The 24,799-nt window shown below is 49.5% G+C and overlaps 1 protein-coding gene across 6 annotated transcripts in view; it reads left to right on the top strand.

Annotated features, from left to right (window-relative positions):
• Positions 1-24,799, top strand: part of GPM6B (glycoprotein M6B) — a 147,255-nt gene that overhangs the window by 102,939 nt on the left and 19,517 nt on the right. The window contains exons 1-2 of one of the 6 annotated variants that reach the window (XM_081793433.1): positions 4,499-4,810; positions 12,628-12,747. The exons of 2 other annotated variants lie outside the window; for them this stretch is intronic. In XM_081793433.1, coding sequence (XP_081649559.1) covers positions 4,750-4,810; positions 12,628-12,747 — 181 coding nt within the window. In that variant the 5' untranslated portion in view covers positions 4,499-4,749. Of the gene's footprint in view, positions 1-4,498; positions 4,811-12,627; positions 12,748-24,799 lie in introns of those variants that run through there. 3 more of the 6 variants (XM_081793434.1, XM_081793435.1, XM_081793437.1) reach the window with 3 other exon arrangements.

A 24,799-nucleotide genomic window follows, 5' to 3' on the forward strand; every position in this document is an offset into this window, starting at 1 on the left:
TCGCAGACAACAGTCAAAATTCTCTTGACAAGTGGGAAGCTGGCCCAAGACAGAGAGGCAGAGGGGGTTCCTATTCTGAGTGACGATGGTGGAGGCGCCCGAGGTGTCTTGCTCCCGCACCATCCTTCACCCAGAACTCTTCTTGAGGGAGTTCCAGCGACGACTTGGTAGTAAAGGATACTTTCCGCTTGTCAGCCCTCCCCCTCTTTGTTCCTTCTACCGTGTTGGACGACCCGCGACGCTCACGTTAGGCCCCCGTGGAGCGTCTTCTGCTCGAATTCTGCTTTGGCCTTGTTCCCCAGCTTTTCTCATTTTTCCTCCTTAGCCTCTTTCACCCGCCCTTTAAAGTTTTCCCTGTCCCTTTATTTTTAAGAGACTGCGCCCCTTAAAGTCTGATCTCAGAGTACGTCTGGTCTGTGTCCTCCCTGGCCCCTTGTTCACCATTCATTTACAGGTTGAGGGCCTCCTGCGTGCCAGGGACCGTTCTAGGAGCTGGTTCTAGGAGCTCTCTACACAGCAGAGAGCAAAACAGACAACGCTTGTCCGTGCGGGGCTTCTATGGTAGGGGGAAGACAGACAGTCCGCAGGGAAATGCCTGGATGGATCGGTGTTGGGTCATGAACAATTAACCCAGGTAAGGGGACTGGGCCCGTCAGGGCTACTCTCACAAGAAAGTCAGGGACAGTCCCCGAGAAGGTGGCATTTGAGCAGAGCTGTGGCCTTGTACTCCCAAGTCTCTGGTGAGCCCCTCTCCTTTGGAGCCATGTTTCCGGACAGCTCCCCCAGAGTGTCCCCGCGTACCCCAAACCATCCGGGCTGGTCTCCTTGCCAAACGTCTTCCTCCTCCTCGTTGGGTCCCCATTTTGGCTCATCCCGCGACCATCTCTTCGTTCATCCAGGCTGGAGACTGCACACTCCTCTTCTCCTTTTCCGTCCCCAGGAGGCGTTAAGTATCCAGGGAGATGTCCTCAGGATCCTCCCCTCCTCCCCTGGCTGTAGTTTAGACCCTCTGATCTCTTGCTGGGAGATTCCTCATTAGTTTGCCGGCCCCACCCTGCCCCTCTGTCTTTTACGTCACCGACCCCATGACCTTTGTAAAGTACGGATGACCTCTGTTTGCAAGCCTTCCCTCCCCACCCACTGCCTCCAGGATTAGCAAGGTGTTCTGTTCAACCCCCCTGATCCCTAGCCTGCTCCCTTCCTCTCCCTCCCGCCCGTCACCACCCCCAACACACACACACACACACACACACACACACACACACACACCCTGTGCTCTGGACCCTCAGTCAGAAAAATCAGCTCCCCCCCCCCCCCCACATGGGCCATCCCTTTTCCTTTTTGTGTGCTTTCCAGGTTTTCCTGGGATGCCCTCCCCTTCCCTGTTCTACCTTCCCTTTCTCTACCCTGCCCTGCCCTTTCCCACTCTCCTTCCCTTCTCCACGCTCCCCTCTCCTCCCCTCCCCTCCCCTCCCCTACCTGGCACTTCCCATCCAAAGGGCAGGAGTAGCTCAGCTCCGCGCACAGCTTTCCCCAACTTCTCTTTCCCGCTTCTCATCTTCCGTGTTGTGATCCTGGAGGGCTTGCGGGGGATCGCCTGGTTACGAGGGTTCACTGTGGCCCCTTAGTCTGCGGGTTACCTGGGGACCGGCACCGTCTCCTGCAAAGTCTGTGCTCCCCGCAGGGGTGAGCGTGTAGAAGGTGCTCGCCGAACGGGCCACAATTCTACAGTCCACATTAGCAATTTGACATGGTTTGTTCTCACCCGTCCATTTCGTGTCCGTGATTGTTTTTTTAATTTTGACCTTCAGAAGCATTCTTACCTCCAGTCAGACTCACTTCACTCATGGGGCTCAAAGAATTATTTTCAGTTTGATGAGACATTTCCCACCCTACTCAGTACATATAATCCACTTGCTCTGGCCAAAAATGGATGCGTGCCTCAGAAATGTTAGAAATGTATGCTCTTCTCTCTTGCTGTTGATCATTTTTCTATCCTGCTTTTTTCCAATTCAAATGGTTCTTCATAGACCTCAGTGAGATTTTGAGGCTTCATATAAAGTTACAAAGGTGACTTCTAGAATCGTCCTACGTCATCAGCCTGATGAAAAGGAAGCGGTGAAGTTGTGAATAAGGCAGAAATGGTGAATTTCTCATTTGCATATAGTTTTTCAAGGTGAAAGTAGATGGAGGTGTCAGCTGGAGAATTTGTGACTATTTTGTCCGATGGTTTTGTTTTCTAGGACTATGACACAGAACCAGAGTTGTACTTAAATTTAAAAAGTCTTCCGTATTTAATGCAGAGCATCTTCCATATTCTGCCTTCCTACTTTAACAACATTTGAAAATAATATTCTTTTTTTTTTATGTTTGTTTATTTTTGAGAGAGAGAGCACGTGCGAGTAGGGGAGGGCAGAGAGAGAGAGGAAGACACAGAATCCGAAGCAGGCTCCAGGCTCTGAGCTGTCAGCGCAGAGCCCGACGCGGGGCTCGAACCCACGAACTGCGCGATCACGACCTGAGCTGAAGTCAGATGCTCAACTGACCGAGCCACCCAGGTGTCCCTAAAAATAATATTCTTACATAATAGTCAAAAAAGTATTCTATTCTGCCAGTTCTCTAATTGAATGGTTTCACTAGATAATTTTTAAATAAAACCAACACCAGAGCTAATTACGATCGTCCGCTCTGGTGCTGAACTGACATTTGTTTTGGTTTTCGTTCTCAAACTGCCAAGGGAGAACAGGCCTGTCACAAAAGTTTCCATCGTTTGGTCTGAGTGCACACGAGTAGTCTTTGCAAAAATGTTTAAGACTGTCCTGTTCGGACATATCATCACGTTTTCCCACGGAGGCAGTTGCATCGCAAGTGAATCTCTTTTTGAAGGTCTGAAATTGTAGGCTGCCGTGCTTCTCACTTCTCTCGCCATGAGACAATAAAATTGTCTGGGGCCATAATTTAAAGGCATTGTTGATTGTGGGTGTGGACTTCTAGGAGGATGGTTAACGTGAAAAATGAGAAGTAAAATTAAAAGAAAATGTTGGAACAGGCCAAACTGGTTTTCAAAATCTTTTCTGGCTCACCGGGGGGCCAGGGGTATTGAATGTAGAAGGCTTTGGGGATTATCTAAAACTAAGGCATTGAAAGATCAGGGTGTGGGAGGATTTCCATTCTGGATCTTACACGTTTTTTTCTTAAGTATTGAGCGACAAAGCATCAAACCTGGGAAGAGATTTTTTTTTTTTTTTCCGGAGACAATGGCCTCTGACTTGGCTTTAAGTTTGCTTCTAAGGTGGGTGCTCAACCCAACCAACTGGCAGGCTCTTCTCGGTCAGGGAAGCCTTCACCCCGTGGTTTTCAGTATTCATCCCTCTAGTTGACTTGAGCTTCTAGAAAGATCTTTAATAGAGACGGTGAATGTAAGTGGGTCAATCAAATGTTTAAATCATGGTACAGAAACCAGCGATGCTTCGAAACATACGGCTTATGACCGTGATAAAGGCTTTTATATGCTTGGATGGGCTGAGAACTGTGGTCCCATAGTATCTGGGTACGTAAGAAGGCTTGTGAAACCGGCAGTCAGTCATTATTGGCACAATAATAGCCTTTATGCCGAACATTTAGAATGCTCTTGAAAACACCCTTTTGACTTTGAGGGAGAGGTTCTAATGAATACAGCTCTATGTAGAAATGATCACGTCCAGTAAGAAAAACCATTGTATTTCCATTTTCATTCCAAGAAGCCACCAGAATGTCAGCCAGATAGGCTTGTGGCATGTTAGGCTTTTAAATATGGAGGGAAGGAAACCTTGTTATGAATTGGGCTTGAGCTAACGTGTCTCTTACTGCCTCGTATGTTAGTTACAGACAGAGAACGGATTAGAATTCTAATGCCAGATTGCATACAGCTATTGTCGAATCCACGTTTCTGGTTTTCTTCCCTCTGATGTATTTTTCTGTCTTTAATATATATATATAATATATATATATATACTGTAATATATGTAATACATAATTGTATCATATATTAATATTATTATATATATTTTGCAAATCTAGCTAGCTAGCTAGAGACTGCATGGAAGACAAATAGGAAAGAAAGCAAGTAAAATAGAGACCATGGGCTAGTCCTCTGAGTGTATTCTGCCGGGGTCGGGGTAAATGAACTTGACTCAAACTATGATGCCCCATAAAGGGGTCCCCCCCCCCCCCCCCGCCCCCAGGAAGGACTTTGCAGTGGAAGGCCCGCATTCTCCCAAGAGAGCACACGTCCCGACCCCGCTGAGTCACATGGTGGGAGGGGGCTCTCTCCCTTCTCCTCCGCATCCCGTCCTCTGATGTCACAAATGTGTTCTTCTGCCCTGGGAGAGCCGATTAGCATTCAGCGGGCGTAGTTGGCCGGTGGCTGGGGGGCGTGGGCGGGGGGGGGGGGGGGGCGGGGGCGCGGCTGTCCCCCGGGAGCCGCAGTGGGACGGGCCGGCGCGCGGGACGGCCGCGTTATAACTGGGATCCTCGCTGACGTGTGGCCGCCGGCTCCTTGGCAGCTGTGGCTCTGGACCAGTAGGCAGAGGGAAGCTGCCGCTGACGCGTCCGTTGCATCTTGGAAGGGACTGTAATCCACTGTAGTGAGAACAGAGCCTCTCAATCACGCGGTGTAAATAAGAGGCGGAGGGGGAGTCCAGGAGAAAAGGAAGAGGAGGGGAAGAGTGTGTGTCGGGGGAGCGGGGAAAAGCATTTTTGGTGGATGGTATGAAGCCAGCCATGGAAACTGCAGCCGAGGAAAATACTGAACAAAGCCAAGAGAGAAAAGGTACCCAGCGCTCCGACAATAGCCGGTTTCAAGCTTTTCACTGGGGGTGCTTGGAGAGGGGTAGCCCGGTTTTGGGTCTCTTGTACAATAGTTCCGAAACAATCCCTCTGGCATGGTCTTGCTTTCGGGTGGGTTTGGTGGTTTTTTTTTTTGTTTTTTTTTTGTCCTCCAGGCTGAGGTTAAATTCATAGAGCAGCCTTTCTTCTGCCCATTCGTGTTCCAGATCTTCCTGCCCCATATGGGATTTCCCAGAAGGATGTCCGCAGTTTGTCACCCTGGGTAGCTGGATGGGGGAAATGGTCTTTTTGTCTTTTTCATTAATCGAATGAGTCATAACTTAGGTCCCACGTTCTGCATGTAATAGTGCGGGGACACGAAACGCGTTGTTTTCTGCTCATGCCGAGGACGAACTGGAGGGGCACACGTACTAAATATGCTTGGGTTCCGCTGATGCCGTAGTGATTTGGGACATTTTCTGATTTTCTTATTGAATATGATTGTTCTTTCCTGACTGTGACACGTAATAACCCTTGACAGTTGGAGCTTCAGAGAGGAGACGTCAGCTCTGTCGCCTAGTGCTGATGGAAAGGGGCGGAGGGGAACCGGGAAAGGTCTTGTCCCCTGGAGGGGAATGTCATCACGATGTTGACACAGGGAAGGGCTTTTCGAGAGAAACAAGTGTTCTGCGGTAAGAAAATGGCAGAAAATAGGAGCTAAAATTAATCTGTCTTTTGCTAGATGGAAACTGATGTCAGGCGTGAGACCCCATGGTGTCAGCTCAGCCACCGTTAAATTACAATGCGGTGAGATGCGTTCACCTGTCTCCCTCACCCAAACTTACAGGCTCCCCTGAAGGATACCCCATTCTACACCTGCGGTGGCTCTCGTATCACCAGCCTTCACGCTCAGGTTATCTCCCGTGGCCCTGGGTCCACCGACACTCGCTAAGCAGTAGTGATTTTCCAGGGCGAGAGCCCAACTCTGTTGTGCTTATGGATATGTCAGTTGGACTCTCTGTCTGACAGCAGGCTTGGCTCCAGGCTGCCTGTTTATAATTTCTATGGAGCTGCTTCTGGAAAGGGTACTTTAATAGACGACGTATCCTAAACGGAGCAGTTTCATTTTTGAAGTAAATTTCAAAGTTTAGATAAAATAGGCACCGCGTGAAATTTGCCATTGCAGCCGTTCTTCACCGCGTCACTCAGTGGCATTAGGTACGGAGCGTTTTGATTTTAAAATTGGTAGTTTGATTCGATCCCTGCATGAAACCTACCCGCCCTCACCAACAAAACAAACAAACAAAAGCCGTGCCTGGTCTCGTATAGATTTTTAATTTATAGGAGGACCAAACAGCCATCAGAGAAGCTCCTGGGAGTATTTATGAAGCTTGAGGAATGGAGACAAAAGTAAAAGATTCATTTCCGTGACGACTGGAGATGAAGTTCAGGGGGGCATGATAACGTAACAGCGTTGTTGTGAGGAAGTCTCTCGGAGTTTATAGCAACGTTTCTCTGAGAGTAGATGACTTCATCTCGTGCACGCTTTTTGTTCATACTGGGTTTGCCATATTGAGAAACCAAATTAACCATTGATAAGCCATTAATAAAACCATCACGGCCTCCGCAAAAACATACCTTTCTTTTTTTTCTCCGCAAAAGCAAACGAGGAGCGTACACCCAATACAAAATCCTTACTACACAACCGTGTTTCTCCCCCTCGTTGAGTCTTCATGGACTGCTGACACTTTATGTCAGTTACATACTATTTAATACCAAATCTGCAGGCTGCACTACATCGATTGGCTGTCTGTATGTGAAAACTCGTTAGTTAGCTATGGTTTTAGAGACAAAACTAGAAGCAAAAGATAATTCCTGGAGGAACTCTAAAAATTGCCAAAATTGACAGACACTGGCTGCAGAGGCAGCTCACAAGTGCCAGGTTAACACGAGGTCTCGTCACACGTATAGTATGGGCTCGAGTGAGAATACCGGCCAGGTCAGGTGTTTGGCCAGCACCCCCAGGGGTTGCGATCGCTCTGTGACCCGCCATAAATGTTGATTTGGAGGATGGCTTAGCTACTGATCTTCGTGTAGACGAACAAGTTCATATGCCAGCTGCACCCAAGTCAAAACCCACACAAGTATCACCTTTGTCATTTTCCAGTTTGCTCGCCCATTGTCATTCTAGGTGTGTGCGCGCACGCACACACACACACACACACACACACACAAAGTTGACAGAAATGTTTCTGCCCGCTTGTCACTCTAGTGTTCCTTCAGATTTAATTTGAATTTTATAAGACAAATGTTGACTTCCTTGAAATATACATGTAAAATTCTGAGATAATTGGAGAATGCATTATATAATTCTTGAGCTGGTGGATCTGGGTTTTTTTAGGGGGGGTTCATTTAAGCCTTGCAGCAAGGGATTTAATTTACGAAATTTAATCCTATGCATTTTGTCACTCCCCACAGAGTTTTTCATGCACGTCTATTTCCCCCTCCCCCCCCCCCCCCCACCGTTCCTTCTTTCCCGTTTGCTTTCAGTAGTTAGTGCTAGGGACCAGACCTGCCTCTTAACTTGGGGTGTTATTGCCCAATGGCTAGTACCCAGTAGCTTAGGCAGTGTCGCTTCGGAGAATTATTTGGATTATTGTCAAGAATATAAATTAAACTTAGCTTTATAAATTGACCTCGCCTTTTTTAGCTGGCCTCCCTTCCTTCGGCAGGACAAAGGGAGCTGTGTCTTTAAATCAGAATGACCGTGTTCCAATTTTAAACAATAATCATCTAAATCCAAAAAAAAAAAAAAAAAAAAGCATACATGTTTTTGAAACCGCCTTCTTGCTTTTGCCGCAGAACACTTCTGGGAGGTCAGATTTCCCAAGGGGTATTTAGTGATCTCCAGAAATTTTTAAGGAAAGCAAGCGGGTCTTGTCAGATGGACGTAAGGAATGCCAGGTTATTACAAATAACCGTTTTTACATTGGAAGCATTAAATTAAATCCAAGTATGAGGACTGAGTAAACAGAATCGCTGAAATGGAATAAGTAGAGGAAATGAATAAGACAGAATCAAAGACACTAGATCATGGGCCTCAATAATGAAGACAGGGAGAGCTATGTTTCTATTTATTTCTGTGGAGTATTACTTGATATCAATTCATTTGTGAAGACCAGCGCATCTGGAATTGCTGGGAGCACTCAATCAAGGGGCAGAAAAACAATCGAATCAATTGCCGTATTGTGCAGAAAAAAAAATCTGTGATGCAAATTCTTTGATTACGTGTAGGAAATTGGAGTCTGCGGAAACAATTAGAGTCGGGCTAGTTAAGCGCCGGGAATCACGGCTGAAATGATTTTGAGAGTCCCACACCTCAGACCACCTAGGAAGGAAAACGCAGCGAATCGGAAATGATGCGTAATTAACAACAAATTCTAGGACGTAAAGCAGAGTGAGGCACGAATCCGGATTGCTGGCTTGCGTAGAAAATGAACGCATCCATTTAAATGTTTTGATCGCATCGATGTAATGCCTTACGTGTCTCGGTTTGGTTTTTGTTGCTTTAATTTAAGCGCGTACCCTTTGGGCCCTCTTCCTTTTTGTCTGGGAAGAGAAGCACTCTTATAGAATATATGGCCGGCGTGCTAAAGTCCCCGAGGGACACTTTTGACACGTTACACTCTTCGTGGTGATCTATAAATGATTAGATTTTGAGGTTTTTTTTTTTCTTGACATTTAATTATATGAATATGGTACAGAGAAAGTTTTAGCTGCAGTTTTCCCCTTTTAAGAACCTGCCAAGGAGGACGTTTGAAGACGGTGTCTGGGGAGTAGGCTGTAGAGAAAAGCAGGCTTTATTATTTTTATTTTTTTTTTTTTAGACAACTTAAGGGCGGAGAAGATCTCAGCCATGTGGTGCATCTCCTGCTTTTATATTGTCGTTTCCATGGGCATATTTTTCAAGCCTTGGCCTTGCAATTTCACCAGAAAAAGAATTCTGACCCATTTCTGGAAATTCCACATTTGCCTTCCTTGAAATTGAGTGGAAATCTTGCGGTTCAGGTTGTAATGTGACAAATTGCCCTTTCCTGTTACTTGAGACTACGAGTCAATGTAAATAATCCTGGTAAAGTGACTTGTTAGCAGTGATGCACCTGAGAACATCACGGTGAGCAGGTAGCCAGCGAGCGTCCCCCCACAGGAAATTCTCCCTTCCTGGGACTGGCGCTGAATTAGATTGTTCCAGAGACACCCTCTTGCTTTTTTCTCCTTGGAACCAAACGTACAACCCCGTGAGATGGTTGGCCAGGAAGAGGGGTGGCTGTGGGACAGACGAAGAAGGTGACGCACACTGGCTTTTAAGCAACGGAGGCTGCAGTCTGCTTCACAAATGGACCTGGTGGTTCATTCATTTGTTGATTTATTCGCTTAATAACATCCTCCTTTGAAACATCGCTCGTCTTCTGTCCTCCCAGCTCACGTCAGAGAAGGGTGCTAAGTCATCTTAGGGACCATTATGTGTCCTAGAGTCTTGGTTTTCATCATAATTTTGCCGATCGGTGACAGATTAAATAGCAGGCAACAGTACCAGGGAGGAGAACTTTTCATCCTTAGCCAGCCCAGTGATGTTTCTTTTCAAAAAAAAAAAAAAGAAAAAAGAAAAAGAAAGAAAGAAAACATATAGAGGGAAAATAAAGTCCTTTCCTCTTCTGGAGGCTGATTTGATTGATTGCATTAACTTCTTTCTGTATTCAAGCCTTACTGGCCATGTTCCATATCTGGGGTCAGCACGCTTCATCCATAAAGGTCCAGAGAGTAAATATTTTAGGCTTTGTAGGCCACACGGTCTCTGCCGTAGCTACTCAAATCTACCACTGTAGCATGAAACAGCCATGGATAGTAAACCAATAAATGTGGCTATGTTCCAATAAAACTTTATTTACAAAAACAGGTGGCTGTCGTTTGCTGACCTCCGCCATATTTTGTAGTGTGGTTGTAGCTTTCCTTGACTATTTTAAATAATACCTAAAAATGAAGGATGACAGAGCTTTCAAAGACCTTGCCTAGGGACTGTGGTCTTTCTAGGAAGCTCAGTCTTTGTCCCTTAGTTGCTTCCAGTGATAATTTCGTAGATGCTTAAAAAGGATACCAGTCTGCAGTTATTCAGCCTTGTCGCATAAATCAATCACATTATCTAAGTACATTGAAGAAAAAAAAAAAAAAGAGCACAAGGCATTGTTTTGTTTTCCTTTCCTCAATTGCCCATTGTTTGTTTCATACCCACCTTTGGTGACAACCAGCCACGGTTGTGACTATCGCCATCAGCCACAACCGCTCCCGTCAGCCCCAACTATACATTGTGTCTCAGATGTCACAGTCTTTCGTGTGCTTCTTCAACAATCTAGAGTGATCTCCTGCCCATCTCGATCTTCTACTCTCTAAGGGGAACGTTTGCAGCCTCCCCTCCGTAGGCCAGAAGCCAGGATCTCCCTGGCGTGTGGGTATATATTCCCAACTCTTGCCAATTGCCTGGCATCGACGGTGTTGTAATAGGCCATTCACGCAGAGGCTTCTCCTTGCGATCCCGTGACCCCCTTCCAAGGCCGGGGACCCTGTCCTTTTAAGCAAAAAAACGTATACCGTGCTCTTTGCAATTTTAGAACTAGTTTGATGTTAAATGTCGTTAAGTTTGGCTCACATGTACAAAAGAGACATGATTTTCTTTTCTTCCATATCTAAAGATTTACTGTTGGAGAAAGGCCTTCCCAGAAGTATTGGAAAAAAGCCATCCACTTGCTGATCCTGTCTCCACATCTGCTGGGGCGGTAGTATTTTTATGCTGAATTCAGCGTGTCTGGCGTGGCCGCCATGTTTTTGCTCAGGAAACACAAACTTAGGGCACAGAGGTTCAGGCAATTGCATGGCCTGGCTTGGGTGAGGTCAGTGTGCTGGGCGGCCCGGAGGTCCATTTCTGGACCCACGGGGTCCCAGGGTGCTGCCTCGCTTTCAGCCAAATAACTCATTCATTTATTTGTAGGCGCCTACTGTGTGTTGGGCATGGAGAGAGAAATTTTTTTAGAGGACGACGAAGCATTTTTCCGGTCAAAAGTGATCGAACTACTTGGGATCGTCTTGCTTGAGGTCGATGCGAAGGGCTCACAGACACTTGACCTGCTTCTGGTTCTTTCCACCAGCCCCACTGGGTTTCTTTGCTCTTGGAGTATGTAGCACAACGCACATCTGAGCGGGAAGCTCCTGAGCAGTAAGGCAAGAGTCTAAACCCAGGGAAAGTGGAGAGTTAAGTCCTTTTCAGAGCCTGAAATCACCTCAGGAGCTTGGGACCTGAGATGTTTCTTTCGGAGGCACAGAAGCACGACTCACCTCCACGCGGACCTCAGAAAACCTCTTGTTGAGCTAACCGCTGCCTCGGCAAGAGTAGAAGCTTGTAGCAAATGCAGAGGCCACGCAGCAGGGTAATCTGGCGGTTTCACACGTGTCCCCTCTCTAGTCCGATGGCCCGGGTTCATTCCCAGGCTCCTTCACCCCTGGCTGCATGATCGTGGGCACGTGACTTCCCTTCTCCCCATCCTCGGTTTCTCCATTTATAAAGACAGAGTAATAAGAGTACTGATTTCATAGGATGGCTGTGGCAGATAGCAGACCTTGGATTATTGAGGTAACAGGTGCAGCGTGCTTTACACGATGGCGGTGCATCACGAGCACCGCGCGTGCGAGCTGCCCTCCCCATTATTGACAACACAAACAGCGGCACGTAGTTTCATCGTGAGTTCTGATCTTGCCCTAGCACCATTTTCCCCCTAAAATGTCTTCAAATGTCTCTGAAAAGACAATTCTGCTTTACCTTGAAGCCACCTTTCTTTAAATTGTTTTGTTTTTTTTTTTTAATGTTTATTGAGAGAGCGCATAAGCAGGGGAGGGGCAGAGAGAGAGGGAGCCAGAGGATCCGAAGCAGGCTCTGTGCTGACAGCAGAGAGCCCGTTGTGGGGTTCGAACTCACGAACCTTGAGATCATGACCAGAGCTGAAGTTGGACGCTCGACCGACTGAGCCACCGAGGCGCCCCCAAAAAGGCTTCCTTTAAAACACCACCTAGAAAAGCCTCCCCTTCCCGGTCGGAAAGAACCTTGAGAGTTTTCGGAGATCGTGCCGGGTGCAGCTGGGGTCTCGTCCAGGCTTTGTGAGGTCTTGAGCGCACCCGGTCGGGCGGGCTTGGTTGCCTCATCACGTGGCCGTCTCCTCAGGCCTTACCCCCAGCACTCGCAGGGGCCAAATGGAGCATTCTAACCTGATCTTCTGATGGAATAATTGCCCACGTCAACATCAGAATCATTTTTTATCCTTAACTATCTGTGGCACCCCACAGGGCGTAATCCCTCGAGAGGTTTTGTGGGATTCTCAGACAGAAACCGGCCAGAGCTGTCCTCATGAGCTGTTAGGGGTTTCAAGCTTGTGATTCAACTAAGAGTTGCCAGCAGCCTACTCTGTGTCAGGAATAGTGTCTGTCCAAAGTGAGCCTTTTGGGGGTGGGCGGCGGGGAGCGGGGGGGCAATGGCGACAGTAAGGGAGGAGAAAGGCAATTTTGCGGAGCTGTGCAAACTTCAAGAACGGAGGAGCCTCCCCACGGTCTCGATTCATCCTGCCTGGTTGATGAGACGGTACGGAAAGGTTGCATTTCAGTAGCTTTTTTTGAAAAGACGCCCCGTTTCCTTTTAACTCTATGGTGACAGAATAAATGCTGATAAATAATCTTTGCCGGAGATAGAGACACTGACTCTTTGCCACCTGAAATTGGCAGTGAACAGCAGAGCTGAAATGGAAATTGGCAGGTACCACTGGATGTACCCAGGCTCAAAGAACCACCAGTATCATCCCGTGCCAACCCTGGGGGACAGGGCTAGCCCCTTGAGCAGTCCAGGTAAATACAGCCTCGGGGTGAATCTAATAGCAAGTCAACTGTTACCCTTAATATTTGTGATGGCATTTTCAGTGTGGTGATATTTCATGTTGTGTTTGATGCGTTAATTTGTTCCCAGGGGCGCGGGTGGCATTGGCCCTTTAAAATTTTTGTCATCATCTTTTGTTTTTCTCTCCTCCTCTCCATTCCACCCCATCTTTTGCCTCTTTCTTCTCCCTCCTTCCCCTGTCCTCGCCCTCCCCTCCTCTTCTCAAAGGGAGCAGTGTGCAATGACATAAACCTTTGGGTTACCTCCGAAATTTCCAATGTCTGAACCCATAAGGGGCGGGGGGGGGGGGGGGGTGGGGCGAGGTCTGTGGCACGTGTGTCCTCCATGGCACCAAGACCGGGGCCGGGACGCTCCAGGAGCCTTGGCTCCGAGAGTACCATGAGGGTCCCCGGTGGGCCTCCTGGCCCCACTGCTTTGGAGTGCTCTGTCTGAACATCAGTCATTGTCTCTGACAAGGAAAAATGCAAGCCCGTGACACGAGGATCGGATAACTGTGTGCTCGATCCCATCAGGTAGGTCTGTTGGGCCTGGTTTCCCATTTCCTTGCTCGCAAGGAACACTAGTCTTGCAGAACTGCAAGGTGCCAGGTTGGAGGGACACGTGGGGGTCCAGAATCAGGGAGAACAGTGAGCGGTGTGAACACCCACCCTCCATGTCCCCAAAGTCTACACAGGTCTTACTAACCCAGCTCGGTCGGCTAAAACTCCCGTGACTTCAAGTTACTTAAGACGCGGATCAAAAGGGACGGTGGTGGATCAGATCAACCCGACAACAGTCGTCTTTGTCCTCCCAAGTCCTTGCGCCGCGTGTTTCTTCGGGAACCGGTCAGGAGCCACAGGGTGGGGTCTCCAACTGGAGAAGGAGCAGCCCTGACGTAGAGTGTAAGACACGCATTGAGTTACAGAGTCGTAACGCCTCTAGTTAATTGAATAGAACTTTTTTGTTTGAAACCTAACTTGTGGCTTCAGGTTAATTAACACGAAACGTGACATTGGGTTTAATTGTACATCTTGAATTACGCATTCCTTATTCTGACATGTGACTGTCAGGCACCAGCTGTGTGTGTGTGTGTGTGTGTGTGTGTGTGTGTGTGTGTGGATGTGTGCACGTGCGTGCGCACTCGCAGTGCCAGTTAGGAAGAGCGGGCAAGAAGTCACGTCAGACGTTTGTTCTTCTAGATCCTTTAAAGAATGGAGAGGGTTCTGGGATCTTGATTTAAGAATTCCCGTTAGACGGTTTGTGAGATCGAGCCCCGCGACTGGCTCTGCACTGTGCAGAGCCTGCTTGGGATTCTCTGTCTCCCTCTCTCTCTGCGTGCCTCTCTCTTTCTCTCTCTCTCTCTCTCTCTCAAAATAAAGAAATATTTTAAAAAGTGCTGTCAGACATGATATATCCATAGCGGAATGCTACTCAGCAGTAAGATGGGATAAATGTTGATATACGACAACATGGATGAATCTCAGAAACATGCTAAGTACGAGAAGCCAGATGTAAGCGACCAACTCTTGTCTGATTCCATTTATGTTAAGTTTCCAGAATTGGCGAATGCAGAGAGACAGAAGGTGGGTTCGTGTTTGCCGGAGGCTGGAGGAGAGGGGGAGTGGGCAGCAGCTGAGGATTTGGGGAGTCACGGGAATGTTTTAAAGTTACGCCCTACTGATGGCTGTACAACTCTGTGAATTCACTCAGAGCCGTTGAATTGTGCACTTAAGACAGGCGACTTGTGTAGGTGAACTGTATCTATCTCAAACTCTTGTTAAAAAGCCACCCCCAACCCAGCACCGTGAGATGCGCACAGGGCACGGGGGGGGGGGGGAGGGGGGCGGGAGGGGGGGGTATTTGGGTAGATAACTGGGTGCACACCCCGTGTGCTGCACGCTGTTCCAGCGAGGCCTGGGCGCTCCCACAGGCCCAGCACGCTCGTCTCCCTAGAGAGCCCAAGTCTGGCACGTGGATCCTGTGAACAGTCGCTCGCCCGTTCAGGTCAGATTTGGTCACCAAGTTCAGATCGGAACAGGTCTTGTGGCCACATGAGCCACACAAGAACCCCAAGTCCTTCGCTTTCGGGGTTGGGGAGATTCTGGAACAGTACGATGAGACGTGTCGAACTCTTGATGGTGTCCCATCGCTGGTGGCACTTAACAGGTGAGAATTCCGTGAACAGGCAGGCTCTCGTCTAAGCAGGAGGAAACTGAACTCGGTGTAGAGAATCATCTTCCCAGACCCTGTGACGGCCTTTCCCCGCACGCAGTTTTCCCTTTTTGTGTACTGGCTAAAATAATTGGAACAAATACGCCTCTGTGGCACCCACACCGGGCACCGTGCGTGGCCGGAGCCAGCCGCACAGACCTTACGCGGCAAGGTACGAAGAAGGCAGCTGGGGCCCCGGAGTGAGGGGACCGAGCCCAGCCACGTTAGCGCCTTCCCAGTTGCTTGGAGATTTCGTTGGCTCTTAAATCATCGCAGTTGCCGTTCTGTACTTAGATCCCAAACCAGATGGTGTGAGGGAAAAAATAGAGAATTCCATATGGCTCTGGTGGGTTTTTTTTTTTTTTCCAGAGTTCTCGTTTCTTTCCAGTGGGGGGAGGGGGGAGGTTTGAGAGAGGCTGAGCAGATCTTTGCCAAAGGAAGACGCCTCTCCCACCTACGCAGCTCTTAGAGCCGTGACCCCTCCCCCTCCTAACCCCAACTCGCTTATTCCCCTTTAGAAAAGTCCAAGTGGTTCCCCTTTGCTTTGCAAACCTTGATCCTTTGATGTTCCTCGTTTCTGGCGTAACTTCCCAGTAGAATTACATTTTGGGGACTTGGATGACTAACCTTTGCCATCGGTTTCTTTTTTCTTCTTTTTCATCTCGTAACTGCTTTGGCCAGGTGATATCCACATGTTCTCCAGGCCGGCGGGAAATCCGAGGGTGGTGGCCGCATGGACCATCCCCGGCGATGCTGCCCGGGGGCCTGGGCTGGTGGCAGTAGAAGGAATACTCAGTGACGCGCCTGCCTTCGATGGAATGTCGTGCTTGACGTGTAGGGAATACTCGAGGCTGCCGTTGCCAGGTGTGCGATGGCAGGCTTCAGAGTGGGGTCTGAGAGGAGGGAAATCGTCTGCTAGAAAAGGGTGATCTGTGGACCCGCAGAATTGGCATCACCTGGAAGCTTATGACAAATGCAGTCACAGGCCCCAGTCTAAACCTGCCGGCTCACGATTTGCATTTCAACAAGACTTCCAGATGGTTCCATCGCACATTAAGGTTGAGAAGCACTAATTTCTTTTTTTTTTAATTGACTTCCTTTTAGATGTTTGTTTATTTTAAGAGAGAGAGAGCAAGCAAGCAGGGCAGGGGCAGAGAGGGGGGAGAGAAAATCCCGAGCAGGCTGCGCGCTGTCGGCGCAGAACCTGACGCGGGGGGCTCGATCCCACGAACTACGGTTTCGGCCTACAGCGAGAGTCGGATGCTCGACCGAGCGAGTCACCCGGGCGCCCCAAGAGAAGCAATAATTTAGAGGAAGGCTCAGAGTAAGAAGGGAGAACTGGGAAGGAATCGAAGGGATTTTATCCTCAAGAGATCTAGAAATCTCTCTCTCTCTGGAAAAGGCTGAGAATGGCTTCAGGGAGTCCTTCCCTCTGTGTTTATGGAGATGTGGTCATTAAGGCACCGAGTCCTGGCTCCTTGCAGGGACAGTGGCCTTTGATCTCTCACTCCTTTGTTGAAACTCTTGCTGAAGGAGAGTGGGGGAGGGGCAGGGAAAGCTGGAAAGGTTTGTTTCCTTGTGGCCAAGAGAGGGCGAGGAGAAGGTTACCGGGAGCTTGGGAGAAATTCTCAAATGTCCCTCCTCACCTTCTTGAATACAGTCCGGCGACTTGCAGGAGGCTGGTCCTTCACCGCTATCAGCAGGTGGACCAGGGATGACTCCTCAGCCTTCCGTCTCATAGCCGAGCAGCAGGACCGCCCCCTCTGCCCATCACCGCTTCCCTCTCTGCCTGGCTCCCCGCTCCAAACTGTTCTGATACTTGGTTTCAGACGGCCGGCCGTAGATCGTTCTGGAAGTGGAGAGAGAGAGCCCTCTCACGTAGGAACTACTCACTCTGGAGGGTATGGGGAGAGCGTGGGTGGAGGGGAATGTGGGTGTTGCTCTGAGAGTCGAGCAGGAAGCCCCCGTGCCGGGAAGTGCCATCGGGTGTGGGTCGCTGTGGGGTGTCGCTCTTTCCTAACCTGGGGCTGTCAGGCCGCCAAATGTGGGGTCTTCACTGAATACCCTTGAACCATATTTCAAGGGGGGAAAAGAACCTTAATCTTTTTTGCGGACACCGTCGAGGCTCTGCAGTTGGGTGTCCCCTGTAACCCGCGGTGTGGTCGTGCTGCTTGCTGGACTCCGATGGCCGGGCCTCCCTGTTCGCGAGAGTCTGGTTGGCGAAGCCCTCTTCCTTCACACGGCCCAGTCCGAGGGCTTCCGGTAAGTCACGGTGTTTCCGCTGAAGCAGAGGCTAACAGTGGACGCAGCGTAAGTGTATTACAGCTTAGGTTCATGCTATAATTTTTTTTTCATGTTTATTTTTGAGAGACAGAGCATGAGCAGGGGAGAGGCAGAGAGAGAGGGAGACACAGAATCCGAAGCAGGCTCCAGGCTCTGAGCTGTCGGCACAGAGCCCGACGCGGGGCTCGAACCCACGAACCGTGAGATCACGACCTGAGCTGGAGTCGGACGCCCAACCGACTGAGCCACCCAGGCGCCCTTCACTTATTCCATTTTCAAATCACCTGCGTGCATCTTCACCAAAAAAATGTGCCATATACGGCAGTTAACGATTTTATGGCGTATTTACCAAAGACTATGATTATGTCAGCCAAATATATATAATTTCTTGTTCGTGACTGTTCTTTTTTTTGTCAGCTATGTTCTTAGCCTGTGATTAGCGCCTGATTATGTAACCGTGCTCAGAGGCGGCAAACGAACGGAGCCGAGACGCAAAGCAGATTGATCACTATTGAATGTTGGTCTGGGGCTTTCTGTCCGACACCTCTGGTTTTAGGGACACCGACGTGGATTACTCAAAGCAGTGATTCTCAGTCTTTTCGACACAGTGACATCTGGTCTCGGCTTCCTTTATGACACCCCTCGTGTGCTGTGTTTTCTGTTGAGAGTTAACGAAACTGGATTGTGTCTTGAGACCCTTTGCCACCCTTAGAGCGAATGGGAGACACTGCGAAGTGGTTGGGACGGAGCTGAAGTTTGCTGCTGAAGACTCGAGGCTGCCCCCCCCCCCCCCCCGCCCCCTAGGCTGTGTCCTTTCGGGCATCCCTTCTGCTCGCTCACAAATAAGCCACCCACACCCACGCGTTGCCACGTCTGTCAGAAGCTTATATAAAATGGCTTTTGTGCTAAACAGAAAGCTCTGGGTGTCAGAGAGTCATTTAGGTGGGATGAGGCTTTCTCTGAAGATCATCATGCCTGCATTTTATCTGGAATCTTCTGTGGACAGTGCTCTCCCCCCCCCCCCCCCACCCCCCAGGAATAACTCTCGTGGTAAAACGTCAGAACCAGCCACACCCGTTCACGTTCAGATTGTCCGTGGCTGCTTTTCTGCCACAACAACAGAATTGAGTGGTTGTAACCCCATGCCCCTGCACGGCCAGAAATATTTGCTGTCTGGCCCTTTACGGGGGGGGGGGGGGGGGGGGGGGGGAGAAATCCTGCCAACCCCTGACTTAAAGTACTTGCATTCTTAGCCCACGTTGCAAAGTTAATCTACTTAGGGGAGGCAGCACCCAAGTGATTTGCTAATCACTCCCTTTCCTGAGATCTTCAAACTCCCTCTCCTTCTTCTCTCCAGCCCCCAAAATTCTTGCTCCCCGAGGGGATCTGCCGTTCACAGGCTTTAGGCTAAAGCCCAGCCCTGTTTCAGAGAGTACCATGGCTCTTTCTGGAAGCTCAGCCTCTCTGGTCTCTTTCAAGTCCTTCTCTGAGCTGTTTCCTTCTGCACCATCCCGAGATGCGTCCGCCTCGGGGTGCGTCCCGGGAAGTTGGTATGTTTTAATCAGTGCCCTCTGCGGTTGGAGCGACACTGCTGTACTCACAGAGGGTCATAACCTTGGTGAGGAGAATAGCTCCTCGTTATACCACCTTTGGCAGAGGATCATTTCAGTTCAGAAAACACCTTTCTGAAGAAAATGGCAACTTGAAACCCAGAGGCAACTTGTATACGTGCTTACCATCAAGATGCCCCACACCAGATCGCCACATCCTCAGCAGACGGTGCTACTGAATCTGACGTGAACGCCTCTTGAAGTTTTTGTGTCGTCATGGCATCTTTCCGTATTTACTAACGTGTGAAAGGATTCTGCTGTAGAGCTGTGGTTCTCTTCTGTTGCATGGCAAATTAGCCTTGAACTTAGCCGGTAGAAGCAACATATATTCTCTCAGTTTCTGTAGCTCGGGAGTCTGGGCTTGGCTCAGCGGCCTCTGGGTCTCTAACGAGGCCGCCACGCAAGGGTTGGCCGAGGCCGCAGTCTCATCTGAAGGCCCGACCGTGGAAGAATCCACTTCCCAGCTTGCTGCTGTGCTTGTTGGCAGGACTCGGTCCCTCGCAGACAGTTGGCCCAAGACCTCTCTTGGTCCTTCGCCACGCGGGCTTTCCCGTGGCTCCTTCGTGACACGGCAGGCGGCTTCGTTAGAGCAAGTGAGTGGAGGAGGGCGAAGGTGCTAGCAAGACAGAAGTTCTGGTCTTTGGAAACCTCATCAGGGAAGCAAGTCCCTAGGTCCCTCCCGCCCGCCCGCGGGGAGAGGGAATTACACAGGCGTGTGAAGATCAGGGATCTTTGGGCGTGTCTTAGGAGGCCGCCTGCCACACGCCGTAAAAAGCACATCCTTCATCCCCTCTAGCTAGAGCAAGGTCTTCTCTCCTGATGGCAATTGCCCTTTCACTTCCCTGTCACCGAGTGGTGGTTGTGGCTCCTGCCTTTTGCTGTTAGTCCTTAGCTCCCCAAGAGGATTCACAGCCTTTCGAATTTTCTGGCATCTTTTGTAAAAAAAAAAATCAGACTTGAGAAGCAGGTCTTTTTACTGTTTCAAAGGTATAATTGACATGCGTAATAAAGTGCATACATTTAAAGTGGCCTACTTGATAAGTGTGATGTACGAATGTGCCAGTGAAACCAGCAGCACAAGGCAGATGGTGACACATCCATGGAGCTGCAGGGGTCCTGGGGTCCCTTCGTTAGCCCTCCACATAACCGCTGATTTGCTTTCCGTCTCTCCGGATTAGTTTGCATTCTCGGGAATGGCCCTTATGACGATTTGTTCACATAAATTCTTTCACTGTTTCTCGCCAAGCCACTCCTATAAAATGTGGTGTGATGTTGACTGTGTTAAGTAATAATTCAACTGAGTAAATTTTAAAGATCTAATTGGTTTTGTTAAATGATTCATGAATCCATTGGTGCATCCCGTCTAGCAAGTAGAGGGGCTCTGAATATTTGTTCAAACTGGAAGGTTTCCACAGACAGAGGGTGGAGGGCAGGAAAGTTTTAGCCGAAGAGAAGCATTGTTCCAGTCAAGGCCCCTGTCCCTTAGGGGGGAAAAGCAAGGGGTCTTACCATGCGGAGGACCTCCTCTTTCTTCAGGGGATGGAGAAGGCCCCTGTGGCAGACTCTCTGGTGCGGGGCTGACTGAAAAAGTTCCAGACTGAGCGGTTAAGACTGCATTCCTGGGAGAGGTTGAAACAGCACTTAGGCTAGGTATTAAGCCCCTGGTTTGAGGACTTGGCCTAAGTGACGCCATTTTTGGGCCTGGTGTTTCCTTATTAAAAGCTGCTTAATGGTTCCAATCCCTGTCCGGTTTTCATCCTTCCTGCCTCTGTTGAACACTCGCTGTGCCCTCTGATTAAAGGCCTATCCTGCCCCGACCCACCGGGGGAGGGGCTGCTCTGCACCCCCTCCAGTCCTGCCTACACAGCCGGCCGGATGAATTTCTTACAAGCATCTCTCGGGCCGCGTCACTGGCCTACTCCCAAACCTGCCTTCTGTCCCCGCTGCCTGCAAAGTGAGGCACACGAGGCCTGGGGGGCTGGCTGGGAGGCCTCCCGCAGAAGGGCCCCACCTCCCTTCCCGCCTTCTTCCCCGATGCTGCCGTGGTGTCCTCACATCCTGAGCTCTCCCACGCGCCCCTCGTCCCCTTGGGCCTGCTCTCCTCCCGACATGCTTGTCCACCTGTCCTAACCACAGGATCTGCTTGTTCCTCAAGGCCTGTCTACACTTCTGCCGCCCCCCCCACCCCCCACCCCCCACCCCCATCGCCCTTTCCTTATCTGTCCCTACCTCACTCCCGGTGTCCCTTCTTAAATGATTTCTCGTGTGTTTATGTCCCCCAGGCCACCCTTCCGCGGCCGCGCAGGGCCGGCCTAGTGCCTCTCACACAGCAGCGATCCGCCGGGAATGCACAGATGCTCTCGCCCCGACGGTCCGGGAGGTCGCCCGCTGCTATAGCTCACTGTTGTGGGGAGTTCTCCAGTTTCTTGAACGCCCTGCCGATCTCCCTGCTTTTCACATCTGTGTCATCTGAACTTAGAGCTCGCTTCCCCTACTCTGTGTCCACTTCCCCAGTGATGCACCCCCACACCTAGAAACTAGGCACAGAGCACACATGCGATCTTTAGGAAAACCAGAGCCGGTTCCCGCGAGGGGCCAAGGAAGAGAGCGGCAAGTGTCTGCTTCTTGACTTTGTTGATTCTTTTGCATCATTCAAAATAGTTTCAACATTCTTAGCATCGTACAGTCGGACTTTTATGTCGGTGACTCTAAGAAGGTCGAGAGAGAACCGGGGGGGGGGGTGCAGATGGTCATTCGAGTGATTTGCCGTTTAGTGCTTTATCAGGAAGCCCCCCCTCCCGCACCCATTGACTTACACTGTTAAAAATAACAGACCCCAAAAAAGCTTTGGTGATGTGGGTTATGTCTCTAAATAGTTTCTGTATTAGAAATTATACCCCATTTATTATTAAATGGACATACTTATTTAAAATAACAATAACAAACCCAGGACGTGTTAACGTAAATAGTGTTTAGGAAAGAGAAGTACTTTTCAAAACAAAGTAAAATTTCAGGGAGAAGGGTCCTATTGTGTTAGATTTTTGCACATCTCCTTACTCTCTGCTCTCCGTCAGCCAGCTGCGTTTTCCTGTCCGCGTCGGCACTCATCCAGGGGCATCTTGGATAACTAGCTTTGGTTGAAAAACTTGGTCTCTTGCAGATATAGTTGGAGAATGGAGGAATGTGTTAATGGCCTTTCCATAATACACCAAAATCCAACCAGGGGGGCGGATTCCTAAAGCTCGTTTGTAATGCGGACTCTGCCGCCATCCCTGTGACCTTTTTGTGTTCTGTTCCTTTAAAATCTGTGGCGCTCTCTTGCACTTCGATTGGCTCCGTATTCAGGTGGTCGCGTAACGTTGCACGTCGGTCCTGTGGAAAGCATTGGTTCTCTGAGTTGTGCGGGTCTTCCAACTACTGGCACGTCCCGTTGTGCCAGATCAAAAAAGTCTCATTTGTGAATACGGCCACCAAGTCCATCCAGAAGTCTTTGTAGCACTGGGAAGCTGGCACTTTGACTACGGCGGCAGGTGCACGTTGCCCACATCGGTTGGCAACAAACGGATTCTGTCAACTGTTTCCTTTGACAGGACAGGCTAGTGCACTCGGATGTTTTTTTGAGACAATTTCTGCCAGACACCCAAGTCTTAGTACCTATGGTTTGTCAGTCACTAATTCAAGGAAAAGGGATGCTCAAAAACAAAAAAAAAAGGGTGCTAGTTCAGCTCGCAACTCCATTCCACGCGAACTTTTCCTCAAGACAGCAGTCACACGTTGTGCTTTCTGCCCCTGCCCCCCAAAGTTGCGTCGCACAGACCATTCAAAAGGTGTAAAAACACACCTTAGTGCTATTGATGAAAAGAGTTTTAACCTGGCAGACCCCCTGAAAGAGTCCCCGGGTCTCCCAGGGCCTTGGTCCCCGCCTACCCCCCCCCCCACCCCGGTTCCGGTTCCCCCTTACGCAGAATAGAATGACCTGGGGAGTGGGTGACAAATGCAGAAGGAAAGAAGGAACCGCCTCTCTCCCCAGACCTACAGGAATCTGCATTTTTAACGAGATCCCCAGGGAATTTCTAGGCACATTCAAGTTTGAGAGGCCCCGCTGTTTAACAGGGCTCTGCAAACTTTTCCCGTAAGGGGCCAGATGGTAAATATCTGTGGCAACAACTCAGCTCTGCCTTTGCAGCTTGAAAATAGCCACACACAGTCCGTCAACTGATGCATGTGGCTGTGTTCCCATCAAACTTTATGCACACAGAAATTTGAATTTCGTATACTTGCGTCGTGAAATAAAAAAATAATATGAGACAATGTGATTCTTTGACATCTAAAAAGTCATTTAGAAATGTGAAAAAAAAAAAAAACATTATTAGTTCCCAGGCCACAGGAAGAGCAGTGTGGCCCATGGGCCATGGTTTGCTGCCTCTTTCTCTGTGACATTTATTCCTTAGCTTGGATGCTCAATGAAATCAGTTGAGGAGCTTTTTTGTGTGTATCCTTAAAAAAGGCAAAACCTCAGGGCACCTGGGTGGCTCGGGTCAGTTGAGGGTCCGACTTGGGCTCAGGTCACGATCTCACGGTTCGTGAGTTCGAGCCCTACGTCGGGCTCTGTGCTGACAGCTGGGAGCCTGGAGCCTGCTTCGGATTCTGTGTGTCCCTCTCTCTGCACCTCTCCTGCTTGCATTCTTTCTCTCCCCAAAAAACAAAAACAAAACAAAACAAAAAACATAAAAAAATAAAAAGACAAAAACCTAGTTCCTGAGTCCCACCTTCAGAAATAATGATTTCATGGGTCGGTGGTGAAGTCTGGGCATCAGGGCTTTAAAATGCTCTTCAGACCATTCTAACTTGCAGCAAAATTTGAGAACTTCTGCTCTATGTTTTTAAAACAAAGTTTAAGGCTTTAAAAAAAAATTTTTTTTAATGATTTATTTTTGAGAGAGACAGAGCATGAGCAGGGGAGGGGCAGAAAGAGGGAGAGAAAGAATCCGAAGCAAGCTCTGAGTTGTCAGCACAGAGCCTGACGTGGGGCTCGAACCCGTGAACCGCGAGATCATGACCTGAGCCCAAGTCAGACCCCCAACCACTGGCTAAGCCACCCAGGGGCCCCCTAGACTTTTTTGTTTTTAATGGTAGAATCTGTCGCAGACCGCGACGGCTCTTGTAACCTTTGAGCCGGGTGGTCTCCCCCTTGGCGCTATTGACGTCTTATGCCCCGTCATCCTCTGTCGCGTGTCCATGAGCACGTGTGCGGTGGGAGGGTGGCGCACTGCGACGTAGGGGTTCAGCACAGTTCCTGGCTCCTACCTACAACGTGTCAAAGGTGTACTCCGGGTTGCAATGACTGAAAACCTCTCCACCCCCTGCCATCAGGCCCCCGGAGGACAAAAGCGTCCCTACCAGAAAACCACCGATCTCAACAACGGATACTTTTTGTTCCTGCGATCTTGATTTCCCCACCTTGGCCCTGGTGACATCTGGCACTACTGAGGACAACCAAAAATAGCTCCAGGCGGTGCTGAATGTCCCCTAGGGGACACAGCCACCCCCTGTTGAGAACCGCTGCTCAGGCCATTTCAGAACGAGGGTGGCCTCTGTCTGCTGACATTCAGTGTTGTTTCTCTGAAGTAGGATTCTGTCTGCCTCCATTTTCCGGTTGCCTGTTGTTTCAAAGTTGCAAACCTTGGTTAATTCCTTCCATTTTTTGGCTCATTGGAAACCAGTAAAGTAGCAGGGAAGGCGGAGCTTAGAGGGCCTGGGGTGTGTGTGTGTGTGAGAGAGTCTGTGTTGCGCACGCGCTCGCTCTCGCACACGCTCTCTCTCTCTCTCTCACTCATTCCCTGGGGAAGAATCTGAGCCCTTGTTCCTGCCGTCCCTCCTTCTGAGCCAGCATTAAATCTGCAGCCAGGATCACAGACGA

The sequence above is a fragment of the Panthera onca genome, chromosome X (genome assembly GCF_046562875.1).
Source record: "Panthera onca isolate mPanOnc1 chromosome X, mPanOnc1 haplotype 2, whole genome shotgun sequence".
Classification (NCBI taxonomy): Eukaryota; Metazoa; Chordata; class Mammalia; order Carnivora; family Felidae; genus Panthera; species Panthera onca.